The sequence below is a fragment of the Corylus avellana genome, chromosome ca8 (genome assembly GCF_901000735.1).
Source record: "Corylus avellana chromosome ca8, CavTom2PMs-1.0".
Lineage (NCBI taxonomy): Eukaryota > Viridiplantae > Streptophyta > Magnoliopsida > Fagales > Betulaceae > Corylus > Corylus avellana.
Genome location: NC_081548.1, coordinates 25,356,886 through 25,370,013, shown reverse-complemented (window position 1 = coordinate 25,370,013; position 13,128 = coordinate 25,356,886). Strand labels below are relative to the sequence as shown.

The 13,128-nt window shown below is 37.6% G+C and overlaps 2 protein-coding genes and 1 pseudogene across 2 annotated transcripts; 2 read left to right on the top strand and 1 right to left on the bottom strand.

Moving 5' to 3' along the window:
• The first annotated feature begins 1,150 nt into the window (after positions 1-1,150).
• LOC132190473 (probable inorganic phosphate transporter 1-9) lies at positions 1,151-3,236 on the top strand. Its single transcript, XM_059605473.1, has 2 exons — positions 1,151-1,857; positions 2,211-3,236. Exons 1-2 carry the CDS (start codon positions 1,151-1,153, stop codon positions 3,106-3,108), a joined length of 1,605 nt encoding a protein of 534 aa, XP_059461456.1. The 3' UTR covers positions 3,109-3,236.
• Positions 3,237-7,804: 4,568 nt separating this feature from the next.
• On the top strand, positions 7,805-9,502 carry LOC132191116 (probable inorganic phosphate transporter 1-8; annotated as a pseudogene).
• Positions 9,503-10,050: 548 nt separating this feature from the next.
• LOC132190657 (cysteine protease XCP1-like) lies at positions 10,051-12,293 on the bottom strand. Its single transcript, XM_059605697.1, has 4 exons — positions 11,913-12,293; positions 11,404-11,635; positions 10,440-10,580; positions 10,051-10,267 (listed from the first exon to the last, which is right to left on the bottom strand). Exons 1-4 carry the CDS (start codon positions 12,260-12,262, stop codon positions 10,052-10,054), a joined length of 939 nt encoding a protein of 312 aa, XP_059461680.1. The 5' UTR covers positions 12,263-12,293; the 3' UTR covers position 10,051.
• Between the last annotated feature and the right edge of the window lie 835 nt (positions 12,294-13,128).

The window sequence follows — 13,128 nt, the reverse complement described above, 5'->3', positions numbered from 1 at the left end:
AGCATTTATTGAGAAGACAAACATGTTGCTTAATAATCATTTAACCAATTATAGGTTGTCACATTTGTTTATAATAGAATTGCAGTCAAACATGTACATGGTAGAGTGCTGCTAGAAATACTACATCTTTTACCGAAAATAATTTTACAAATAAATGCGGTAGTCCATAGTTGGTGACATACTAGCATTTTCCATCATTTCGTTTGAGCATGTATTAAAAAAATGCACATAAATTTTCTATAAACCAACCTTTAAAAGTGAAAAATGTCCTTTAACATGCTATTGAAAAAAAATAAATAAATGTATTTCTTACATGCTAAAGAGTAAAGAACACATATTATTCCAAAATTTCCTACAAATCAATTTATAGCTAGCAAAGTTTTTTCCTCAAAAATGATTTTTTTTTTTTCAAAAAGATATACAAACTAATTATTAATGTTGAGTATGATGTGTGTAAAATGATAAAGTAGTTAATATAGTATAATTGAGCTCAAACCTTAAACGTTATTAAATAAAATCAAATCTTAAATGTTTCATTCTTGAAGGTTATGGGTAGATATTTTTTTGGCCTTGTGAGGAGCATTGAGCAGCTAAAATTTCATACAACAATAAATTTTATATCCCAAAATGTAAAAAGAATAATTTTTAAATAAAAATATAATATTAATATTAAAATAAATTTTATTTAATTAATATTTAAACATTAAAAACAGTGACATCATTTAAAACTTTTCGCCATAAGCATCAAAAATATATTAAGCTGACCTTTATCGACAGCACCAAACACACCATTTAGTAAATTAGTGATGGATCATGGATGAATATCCCTTTGAGAGTGAGGCCAGGTGGTCGGAAACTTCCTATGAGGTCTGACAACTCATTAATTTATTTGTAATATTATAGTTATTATTATTATTTTGTTTAGTTTATTAAGCATTAATCATATAAACCAGTGTGAATGCTTTTGTATAAACCAAGTGGGTTTTATACAAAAGTACAAAACTACAACACATATATATAAATTGTCAAAAGTCCAACATCACACGTACGCCACCGTTTATAAAAGAGGAGCTAATTTCTCTCTCTCCTCAAGTGTAGACTGTATACTTAAAGCTCAACAAAAGGATAAGGGTCGGAAAATTTTCCAACAATGGCGTTGAAGGTTCTTTCAGCCCTTGATACAGCGAAAACTCAGTATTACCACATCAAGGCCATCATCATAGCTGGCATGGGCCTCTTCACCGACGCCTACGACCTTTTCTGTATCCTTCCGATCATGGGACTCATCGGACGTGTGTACTATGAAAGTGAGTCTGATGACTCCAACAAGTACAAAGTCCGAACCAGCGTTACTTCAACGATGCTGGCAATCGCTCTTTTGGGCACCGCCATCGGTCAGCTCGTGTTTGGTAGGCTTGGTGACCTTGTCGGAAGGCGCCGCGTGTACGGGATCGCGTTGATGATCATGGTGCTCAGCTCCATAGGATGTGGGTTTTCAATATGTACAACGAGGAACTGTGTTCTGGTGAGTCTCGGGCTGTTCAGGTTCATCTTGGGCTTGGGAATTGGCGGAGACTATCCCTTGTCGGCTACCATCATGTCGGAGTTCGCCAACAAGACGACACGTGGAGCACTCATAGCTGCGGTTTTCAGCATGCAGGGCTTAGGGATTTTGACTGCTTCTGTGGTCACGATGACGGTGTGCAGGATATTTGACGCTACATCGGACGTACATGTGTCGGCAATGGATCCGACGCCCCAGAAGGTTGATATTGCATGGAGGTTGATACTGATGCTGGGGGCAATTCCAGCTGCGTTAACGTTCTATTGGCGTATGCTGATGCCCGAAACTGCCAGGTCATTACATTTTCTTAATTATCTTCTTTTATTTTTAATTTTTACACATTCATGCAATTTTTTAAGAAGTAGTTGATCATATAAAATTTTAAAAAATGAATGTAATTACGTAAGAATCGTATATATCTTAAACACATCTTAATTTAATAAATTAGATTATAAAAAGTCTTTCCACAAGTCTTAAGGAAAACTTGTTGGTGAAGGAATTGGTTTTCCTGAGTTTTCAATCCAAAATGTCTCTCTCGGACGTTGACTTTGAAGAAAAAGATATTAGAAGCTGGATGAAGACGCGTGGCCCAACTTAGAAATGGGACATATATAAATTAAGAAAAATAATAAATTCGTATATACAGATATACAGCTTTGGTGGAACAGAATGTGGCCCAAGCGGCTAAGGACATGGAGAAAGTGTTGGAAGTTTCATTGAGTCAGATTGCGGAAGAGTACCCACTCCCACCAAATGAACCGCCCTATCCCCTCTTCTCCAAGCAATTCTTTCGTCGCCATGGTCGTGATTTATTCGCTTCTTCCTGCACATGGTTTCTTGTCGACATTGTCTTTTACAGCAGCAATCTCTTCCAATCTCAGATATACAAACATCTCCCGGATAGAGGAAAAAATGCCTATCAAGATGCTTTTGAAGTTGCCAAAATACAAGCAATTTTTGCTGCCAGTTCCACAATTCCAGGCTACTGGGTCACTGTATGTCTCATTGATCGTCTTGGAAGAGTCAAAATCCAAACAATGGGTTTTCTCTTAATGGCAGCGTTTTATTTATCAATTGGGATACCCTATATTAAACATTGGCAAAATCACTTAGATTTAGGTTACAAGTTCCTCTATGGCTTTATCTTTTTTTTCTCCAATTTTGGACCAAACACTACCACCTTTATAGTTCCCGCTGAGCTTTTTCCAGCAAGATTTAGATCAACATGTCATGGCATTTCTGGGGCTGCTGGGAAGGTGGGGGCAGTTATTGGTTCAGTTGGAATTTACTCGGCTTTACAGGTTGATCGAAAGGAAAATGGTGATCCCAACGCAATTATAATGTCTGTCATATTGGTAATACTTGCCGGAGTTTGTGTGATGGGAGGGGTGGTGACATATTTGTTCACGCGTGAAACAATGGGGAGATCATTGGAGGAGAATGAGACTGATAATGATGAGGAGGCCAAAGAGATGTGTTTATTCAGATGTCTTACAGATACTAGTGTCAACTCACCTTCTTCTTCCGCCCATATTCTACCTTAATCTGTGGTGATCGATCATCTAGACTATACACCCATCTTTCTGTCTCTAATCTTTCAGTGGGTGTGATTTAGTTATATATAGCCTACTATATATTTTGTATGTAGAAAAGAAAACCCGCTTGCCCGCTTGCACATTGTAAATTGCATCTCATATTTTATGTAATATTTTAGAAAAATCTTTCAACACATTTGCGATCTCCGTAATCAATACTAGTAGTTGTAGTACTAAATAAGACCGCGTCTTTCGTTGGTTGCTTTTACTTCGTTCGGGCAGGACAAGAAGCCATCCATTTTGTTGCGTTGAATTAGGTGTCTCAGGCCCTCAACAACCGAACAGCCTTATTGTAAAACGGGCCCATTACATACGTTTCAATAATGGGCTTGGGCGCAAGCTGTCTCATGCCTACACTACTGTTCGCTTTCTTCTTAATTACATTTTCTTTCGTTCACTCAAAAAAAAAAAAAAAAAAAAAACCCCATTTTTTAAGGATTAGTATCCTCTCCATTTCTAGTGAAAGAAGCAGTTAAGATTTTGTTTTGTTGTATTTAAAAACGTGACATATAGTAATATATACACCATTAGATATGTGGGAATTGAGATACAAATATGGTATGTAATATTTCTCATTTTTCGCATACTAAAAAATACATGACAGTTTTATAGACCTGATTAGAAGAAATTTGTTCACCCAATTTCAAAGAAACTCGAATAGAGATCCCTAATACGTATGTTTCCCAAATTACTAACAATTTAGTTGCAAATGTGAGAGAGCTTTTATGGGTTTCATTTATTCAAGCAAATCCCTTTTATTCGGGCAAATAGACCTATAATGACTTACTCACATGGGGATCCATATATAAAACTCTATCCATTTTTCAGTATTTTATTTATCGAGATCATGAGTAAGCTCCAACCTGTGTAATATATAGTTAATGCTGTAATATTCTTAAAATCAGCTGATATTTCGTTAATTACTAAAATATAATCGTTAATTGGTTAACTATTTATTCTCATGTTAGAAATCATAAAAACGACAGAGTACAGACGAGGTAGGTGTGTCCACAACCTGTTCAACCTATTCGAGTTGTCGTAATAGATCTCAAGATAGCGAGATTCTCTCCTTTCCTTTTTATTTTAGGTTCTGAAATTCTTTCGAGAATTTTGTTAAAGGAAGAAAATTTGGGTAGGCTTCATGGTATCAAGATAGCGAGATTGAGCCCTTCTATTTCTCACTTGCTATTTGCTGATGATGTAATGATTTTTTCCAAGGCTAATAGGAAAGAAGCTTCTGTAATTCTCAAGGCTCTTAACTCTTATGCTCAATGGTCAGGGCAACATATCAACTCTTCCAAGTCAGCTATTTTCTATAACAAAAACTGCAAACCTGCTATCAAGACAGCTATCAATGATATTCTTAAGTTGCCTCTCATCCCTGCTCGAGCAAAATACTTGGGTATTCCTCTTTTTTTAAATAGGAAGAAAAGTGATTCTTTCATTGAGCTTAAAGAGAGGATTTTTGCTAAAGTAACTGGTTGGAAAGCCAGATTACTTTCCCAGACAGCCAGAACGACTTTGATAAAATCAGTGGCTAATGCTATTCCCTCTTATTTGATGTCACTCTTTCTCTTGCCTAAGTCACTGTGCTTGGAGATTAATTCAGTTTTGAGGAAGTTTTGGTGGGGGTTTCCTCAGGAAAAGAATCACAATCTCTCCTTTCTCTCTTGGGAAAAAATTTGCCAACCTAAAGCTGTGGGGGGTCTTGGCATCTGCTCTATGGAGTGTATTAACAATTCTCTCCTTGCACGAATGGGTTGGAAGATGCTTTGTAATGAATCTCTTCTTTGGGTTGAAGCTCTTAGAGGCAAATATTTAAAGAATGGTATTTCTTTTCTAGATGCTCCTTCAAACCCTTCTTCTTCTTGGATTTGGAAAGGGTTACTCAAAAACAGGTCAGTGGTTAAAAAGGGTGCTTGTTGGTCTATCTCGGATGGGGCTAATATTCATATTTGGAATTCTCCTTGGATTCCTTCTATGCCTAGTTTTAAGCCTAGACCCAATGTAAATTTGGTTGATCTTCCAGATTTTTCAATTGCTGACCTCTTATTACCAGGAATTAGATTGTGGAATGTTGATCTTCTTGGTGATCTCTTTGACCCTCCCTTTGTCCAGAACATCCTTGGAATTCATATTCCCCGGATTAGTGATGTTGACAAGTGGTCTTGGGCACCTTCTTCCTCTGGCCTCTTCTCGGTGAAGTCTGCTCGCGATATTTCATTGTCTTCATCTAGCAGGATTTCTCCATTATCTCCAGTTGACTGGCAGACCCTTTGGGGCATCAAGATTCAAGCCAGATTAAAACATTTGCTATGGAAAATTGGGTGGAATATTTTACCTTCTAGAGCTAATATTGGTAGATTTGTGACCTCTGTGGATGACAATGCTTGGGTGTGTCCATTCTATAAAGGCTCTTTAGAGACCTTGAATCACATTTTCTTGAATTGTGATTTAGCAAAGATTCTTTGGAGGACTTCTCCTTGGCCTATTTTGATCTCTTCTTTTGCTGCCAGACCCATTTCTGATTGGATCATTGCTATTATTTATCCCTCTAACAGGTTGGCTATTCCTCTAGTTGATTCCCAAAAATTTCAACTTTTTGCAGCTCTTGTTATGGATACCATTTGGTTCTCAAGAAACAAACTGATCCATGATGCTATTCAACCTGATCCGCCCAAGATTATCCAGCAGCTCAAGACTACTCATGAGTACCATGTTTCAGCTTGGCAGATTTCAGCTCTCCCCTCTCTTTGGTCTCCTCCTCAGCTAGGAAGTGTTAAAGGCAATTTTGATGTAGCTGTTTGTGGAAATTTTGCTGTGACAGCTGCTGTTATCAGTAATCTTGATGGTGAAATTATTCATGCTACTACCCAAAAGCTTTTCTCCTCTGATGCTCTTTTAGGCGAGGCTTCTGCTGCTCTTCTTGCCTCCTGACTTGCAGTGTCTTCAGGCTTTAGTAATTTCATGCTTGAAGGGGACGCTCTTTTGGTTATTTTAGCTGTTAATCAGCCTCATCTTTTTGCTACTTGGCATTTTGCTCCTATTGTCTCTGATTTGAGACTTGAGCTCTCTTCCTTTCAATGCTGGAATGCGTTGAAAGTTTCTAGATGTGCAAATTATCGTGTACATGCTTTAGCAAAATGGGCCGCTACCCATCTAGTGTTTGGTAGCATTCCCATAGGATCCCCCATTCTTTCTTCCATTAGGATCAAGAATGAGAAAGATCCTCCCTTGTAGCCCCCTTTTTCCTCTTCAATTAGAAAAAAAAAAAAAAAAAAAAAAAAATCTCAACTTCTCAAGCAGCCTGCATGATTGCTTACAAATTAAGATGTCTCGTCTAGTCACCTGTCTCGCCCACAAGAACACCGGGCCGATCGAGCCCACCAAATGTTTGGTTAAAATCGTCCCCTGCCCTATCCTTTTTTCTTCATAAATTAACATTAGCTATTAATTTATGAAGAGCTAATGTTTAGTTTTATGTTTTATTTATTTTTTATGAGCTAATATTTTATTATTATTATTATTATTAATATAGCTAAAAATTTGTTAAGCTACGCAATCAAATTTTTTTTTTGAGCCCAGTAGCATCTCAATAAATCTTCAATCATTTTATTAAACTATGAAGACTTTTTTTTAAAAAAAAAAAAAAAAAATTGCTACATTTTAACAATTTTGTTAAGCCAAATGTAAGTGCTCTAAAGTCTGAAGAAAACATGCTCGTGGTGAGCAGAACCAGGTTCCATCCTACGCCATTGGACAGAAAAAGAAAACTATAAAAATAATAATAATAAAACCCAGGCCTATAAGCAATGGTATATAATAGGCTTGCAATAATTTTTATATAGAGCTACGGGAGATTCTAGCTGTTGCCGAGTCACTAAGATATTGAACATAGATGATTTTAGCTAACAATTCCCTAATCATACGACACGTGCAAATGCCGACTTGTTTGATGACACGTAGACCAAAATAATTCTCTAAGTCTGATGAATCATTTAACTCTCTTACATTCATTTTTTCTTCTCATTAGTTTTTAATTTGGACCATTTGTCCCCATCATCAAAAAAAGAAAAAGAAAAAGGGCATATAATTACTTCCAAAACGATACATCACACTGTTGGTCGTTAATTTGGACCATTTGTCCCCAAATTTTAAAAAAGAATAAAAAACCAATTGACCTGTAAACATTTTAAATCATTTTTCTAAATACAAATATTTACTTTAATTTAATTAAAGGAATCAAAATGATTCTTACTCCGTAGTCCGTACCAATACAACTACGTTGCAAAAGTCAAACCCCATAAAAATAAATAAATAAATAAAATAAAACAAGAAAACAGGCAACATCTGCACACGGAATGAAAATGATATATAATTAGGTCATCGTACCTTGTTCGTTCCCCTAGAACCAAACAGCGATTTTAAGTTTTATTAAATACACAATAATGTAAGATACGCGATCCGCATATTCGTAGAATCAGGGAAGCGTATTGTCAACGGTCAACTCTGTGTCACCATCTAGGAGACGACCTGGAGTTATTCAACGTGCAAGCCGTACGCCACACACATTATTAAGAGACGGAGATCCGGCAGTTTCAGAGTCTCACATGGTGTGGAGTAGTGGGACTGAAATTTTCCAAGAATGGCGTTGAAAGTTCTTTCAGCCCTCGACTCTGCGAAAACTCAGTTATACCACTTCAAGGCCATCGTCATAGCCGGAATGGGCCTCTTCACGGACGCCTACTACCTCTTCTGCATCCCTCCGATCATGGCGCTCATCGGACGTATGCACTACGAGAACGAGCCAGAGTTCAAGGAGTACATAGTCCCACCTGTGGTCGTATCGACTATGGTGTGCATCGCTCTTCTGGGGACCGCGATTGGCCAGGTGGTCTTCGGCAGGCTTGGCGACCGAATCGGGAGGCGCCGCGTGTACGGTCTGGCATTGATGATCATGGTGCTCGGCTCTTTAGGATGTGGGTTTTCAATATGTACGACGAGGGGCTGTGTTCTGATGAGTCTCGGGATGTTCAGGTTCTTGCTGGGATTAGGGATTGGTGGGGACTACCCCTTGTCAGCTACCATCATGTCGGAGTTTGCTAACAAGAAGACACGTGGAGCGTTTATAGCCGCGGTTTTCTCGATGCAGGGCTTCGGGATGTTGGCTGCTTCCACTGTCACGATGGTGGTTTGCAAGATATTTGAGCACGCATCGCCCGGAATTGTAAATGATCCGACGCCCAAGGAGGTTGATTCTGATGCTGGGTGCTATTCCCGCTGGAGTAACACTTTATTGGCGTATGATGATGCCCGAAACTGCCAGGTAGTTAATTACAACTTAATTTCAATTTGGTGTTAATTCTAATGGATATTTAATATTTGGTATAATTAATCTCTTTTTTATAATTATGTAATGTTTTAATCCCAGATATACAGCTTTGGTGGAGCAAAATTTCCTCCAAGCCGCTAAGGACATGGAGAAAGTGTTGGAAGTATCAATGGAAGAGATTCAGGAAGAGAACCCGCCGCCACCAAGTCCACCGCCCTATCCCCTCCTATCGAAGAAATTCTTTCGTCGTCATGGCCTTGATTTATTCGCTTGTTCCTGCACATGGTTTCTTCTTGACATTGTGTTTTACAGCAGCAACCTCTTCCAGTCGAGGATATACGAACATTATCTGTCCGAGCCAACAAAAATGAACGTCTATGAAGAGGCTTATGAAATTGCAAAACTCCAAGCAATTATCACAGCCTGTTCTACAATCCCAGGCTACTGGTTCACCGTCTATTTTATCGATCGTGTTGGTAGAGTCAAAATCCAAATGATGGGTTTTCTCTTAATGGCAATGGTTTATTTAGCTATCGGGATACCCTATTCTATGAAATGGAAAGGTAGCACCAACGTGGGTTTCAGATGCTCTACGGCCTAACCTTTTTCTTCGCAAATTTCGGACCAAATACCACCACCTTCATAGTCCCCGCTGAGCTTTTTCCAGCAAGATTTAGATCAACATGTCATGGCATTTCTGGGGCTGCTGGGAAGGTGGGGGCAATTATTGGTTCAGTTGGGTTTTTGTGGGCTTCACATAATGAAAAGGAGAAGGGTTATCCCAAAGCAATCGGAATGACTGCCTCATTGGTAATTCTTGCTGGAGTTTGCATTATGGGATTGCTAGTGACATTGTTTTTCACGCGTAAAACAACGGGGAGATCATTAGAGGAGAACAAGAACGATGATGAAGAACCAAATAATCCGTGTATGTGGAAATATCTTAAGGGTTCGAGTGTCATGTCTGTTTCTCCGAATGAAGCTGATCATTCCGTTGTCTCTAATCTTTAGTACTACGTGTCTGTTTTTGTCAAAACCACGATTAATTAGGGCTTTCTTTCTCCCTCTTGTGTCATGCTGAAGTGATATATGATTTATTCTGTGATTGAGATCGAAGTTGAATTTGTAGCAGATCTTTCAAATCGAAGTTCTAGTTTGTAAAAAACTGTCGGTCGTATGGAATTGGTATGGAATTAATAATGGAATCCCAAGGTGCATGAAATTCTTTGTACATTTGCTACGTACATAGTCACTGATCTATTAGTACGTAGAACTTTTACGTCTCTTTATGTTTATGCAACAAGAGATTATCAAGATCCTTGTGACAATTGGTAATAGTGAAATTGCTTATTAATGATTTTGTTTTTTTTGTAAATTATGAATTATCACATCGGGTTTCTCTAAATAAATTAAAATTTTGAAACGACGTTGTTTCTTTATGGATGTCGAAAAACCAAAATGAGTAAATGGTGAAACAAATTAAAAGCACAAGGTGTTTCATTATTCTAAAATAGAACCAATATTTCTTTCGTTATATATATATATATCCATCCCTTCCTTCTATTTCTTTTTGGTAGGATAAGAAGCCATTTTGTAGATTCCACATAGCCCTTCAGGCTTCCCATTGTTTCTCTTCATCCTTATGTAACCTTTCTCTCCCCATTTTGGTCCCCAAGAATTCTTCACAAGGATGTAATCCAAACCCTTTGCTGTCCCATATCCAACGGCTGCTACACCGTGATCTAGCTCTGTCCCACAACGGCCATCAAAGATCCCCTGCAAGTTCAAATCGATCTCTTAATATATTACAGCTTCATATGTACAAGTCGATGCATATATGTAATTATAATTCAAAAATAATTTGTAGAATTTCAAAAGATATATTAATTTTTATAATTTTAAACCCCAAAAATTAAAAATTGGTTATAGTAATTGGTAGAAAGCTTACACCACTGTAGAATTGGAAGGCTCTGCCAGAAGCCTCAATAGCCACACTCAGGGGCTGGTTCGCAAGTGCCTTCAATAGGCTTTCTTCATCGTTCTCGGGTACGTCATGGTAGCCACTGATGGTCACTACGTCCAATTGTGCCTGGAGATTTGTAGAATTTTAAAACTAATTTTGATTTTGGTAAAAAAATAAAAGGAACGAAATGAAATAATAAATCATCAAATTAAGTAAACTTGATGTGCAATTTATATATGTTAAATGTTAATAGCTTGATTGTTAGCATACTTACCAGAATTGCATCAAAATATGAATTAAATCAATAATAAGATCATATCGTGCAAATCTAATCTTAACAAACTTAGGGTCTATTTGGGTATGCGTTTGAAGAGCCTAAAAGCGTGCTTAACATTTAAAAAGCCCGTTTGAAGAAAAAAATACCCGTTTGATAAAAATAATTGAAAGCGTTTTTAAGAGTCAAAAAAGCCTAAAAATGACAAAAACACACTTTTGACAAAAGCTTAAAAATGAAGTTTTTTTTTTTTTTTTAAAAAAAAAAAAAAAAAAAAAAAAGGTTTTTTGACTCAAAAACTTTATTTCTTAAACGTAATCCCACACATGCTCTCAATGTGCTGAGTGGGCCATTTTTTGCTAGACTTTTGGTCGTAAACAATCAATTTTATGAATCTAATGTTTTAGATGGATTTGGATTCCTTGCAATTTGCAAATCATTCGGGCAACTCCACAAAGAGGGCAGGCAAGGAGCCCGCTTGTCTTGGGCACGTGGGCCTCAAACTTTTTGCTACTAGTGACATCTTGGCCCGCGCACTTGAATTGCCTACAATTCAATAAGCTCTAATAGAGCGGATGGCCTTTTTCTGTCAAAGGCCCAATATGTAAGTTTCGAAAAATGGGCTTCTGTGAAAACTGTCACAGGCCGGCCCAAGATAATGAGTTTTGTACGCACCTTTTTCATCTCACAAGTGCCATCTTTCATGAGGTAAGGGTAGTCTGCTTCGTTTTGAATTCCACCATTAGAGACAATGTAGGCAAATGCATAATCCATGAGGCCCCCATTGCAGCCATTATTGTAGGTTTTGTCACAATCAATTAGCTCTTGCTCAGACAGAGAAGTCAAATTTCCTGTAACAAGTTGGTTTATGCCCTCTACTGCTGCTACGGTTGAAAAGGCCCAGCAACTACCTGCATCATATTCACCAACTTCTTCTCAATTCTGCTGCATTATTAATGATATACGACTAGAAATTAAGATTCAAATTGACCAAAGGGCCCACCAAGCCTACTCATTTTTTTATTTTAATAGAACAATCCAACTATATTTATACAGGAACATGGGATTCAGATGATCAACAATAGTGACAATTGGGATAGTAAATGTGAGTAAATACTTAATGATTTTGAATGAAAATTAACAAAAATAGTAAATGCATAATATAAACAATAGTTTAAAGATACTTGCCACAGGAGCCTTGGTTCTTGACATGAGTGACAGCACCTTTCTTCCTCCAATCCACAGACTTGGGCAAATCCACGACATCTCTGTAACTAAATTCTTGTGGGGATTGCCTCTTCTTAGGCAACTCAGGCTTGATGAGTCCCAGATGCATCTGTTTGAACTCTTCATGGCTTAAATCTGCAAACTCGTTCAATCCAAGCCAATAGTTACTCACCTTTTTGTTAGTCTCATCGATGTGTTCCAGATTATCCTTAAAAATATCAAATCTATGCAACTTTTCCTCGATACTCTCGTAGCTTTTGCTGTGTTTTGACATCCACGATTCAAAGAGCTCAATGAGCTTATCCATGGACGTCAAATCCTCCGGCGAATACCCCACGATGGAGAAATCTCGAACAATTGCGGAACAGGCAAATAGACATACGGAGAAGGCGAGGAAAACCTTCGAATATGTACTGGAAATAACCATTTTTAAATTTTATAGAGAAATGCTACACTTTTTAAATTTTTCCTTAAAGATCTATAATGGCAGCGGTTTATTTATCAATTGGGATACCCTATATTAAACATTGGCAACATCACATAGATTTAGGTTACAAGGTCCTCTATGGCCTTATCTTTTTCTTCTCAAATTTCGGACCAAACACTACCATTATAGTTCCCGCTGAGCTTTTTCCAGCAAGATTTAGATCAACATGTCATAGCATTTCTGGGGCTGCTGGGAAGGTGGGGGCAGTTATTGGTTCAGTTGGAATTTATTGGGCTTGACAGTTTGGTCGAAAGGAGAATGATTATCCCAACGTAATTAGAATGACTGCCGTTATGGTAAAACTTGCCGGAGTTTGTGTGATGGGAGCGGTGGTGACATATTTTTTCAAGAGTGAAACAATGTGGAGATCATTGGAGGAGAATGAGAATGAGAATGAGAATGATAAGGAGCCCAAACAGATGTGTTTGTGCACATGTCTTACAGATACTAGTGTCAACTCACTTTCTTCTCCCGACAATATTCAACCTTCTGTGGTGATCTAGATTCTAGACTATACACCCATCTTTCCACCATCCGCGATAATGAAAGCAAGCACATGCATATATAATCCATGTAATTAACCTCTATTTTCATGCTTTTATTTATTTATTTATTTTTAAATAGAGTTGAACAAAACTATATTTTGAGAAGAAAAAAAATACATACTTCTCACATGTTATTAAAAA

Excerpts from the sequence above, each read along its gene's own strand:
- LOC132190473 (XM_059605473.1), top strand. The coding sequence starts at position 1,151 with ATGGCGTTGAAGGTTCTTTCAGCCCTTGATACAGCGAAAACTCAGTAT. Across the intron at positions 1,858-2,210 it reads CTGATGCCCGAAACTGCCAG|ATATACAGCTTTGGTGGAAC; the intron begins GTCATTACATTT and ends TCGTATATACAG.
- LOC132190657 (XM_059605697.1), bottom strand. The coding sequence starts at position 12,262 with ATGGATAAGCTCATTGAGCTCTTTGAATCGTGGATGTCAAAACACAGC. Across the intron at positions 10,581-11,403 it reads GCACTTGTGAGATGAAAAAG|GCACAATTGGACGTAGTGAC; the intron begins GTGCGTACAAAA and ends ACAAATCTCCAG. Across the intron at positions 10,268-10,439 it reads CCTTCCAATTCTACAGTGGT|GGGATCTTTGATGGCCGTTG; the intron begins GTAAGCTTTCTA and ends TTGAACTTGCAG.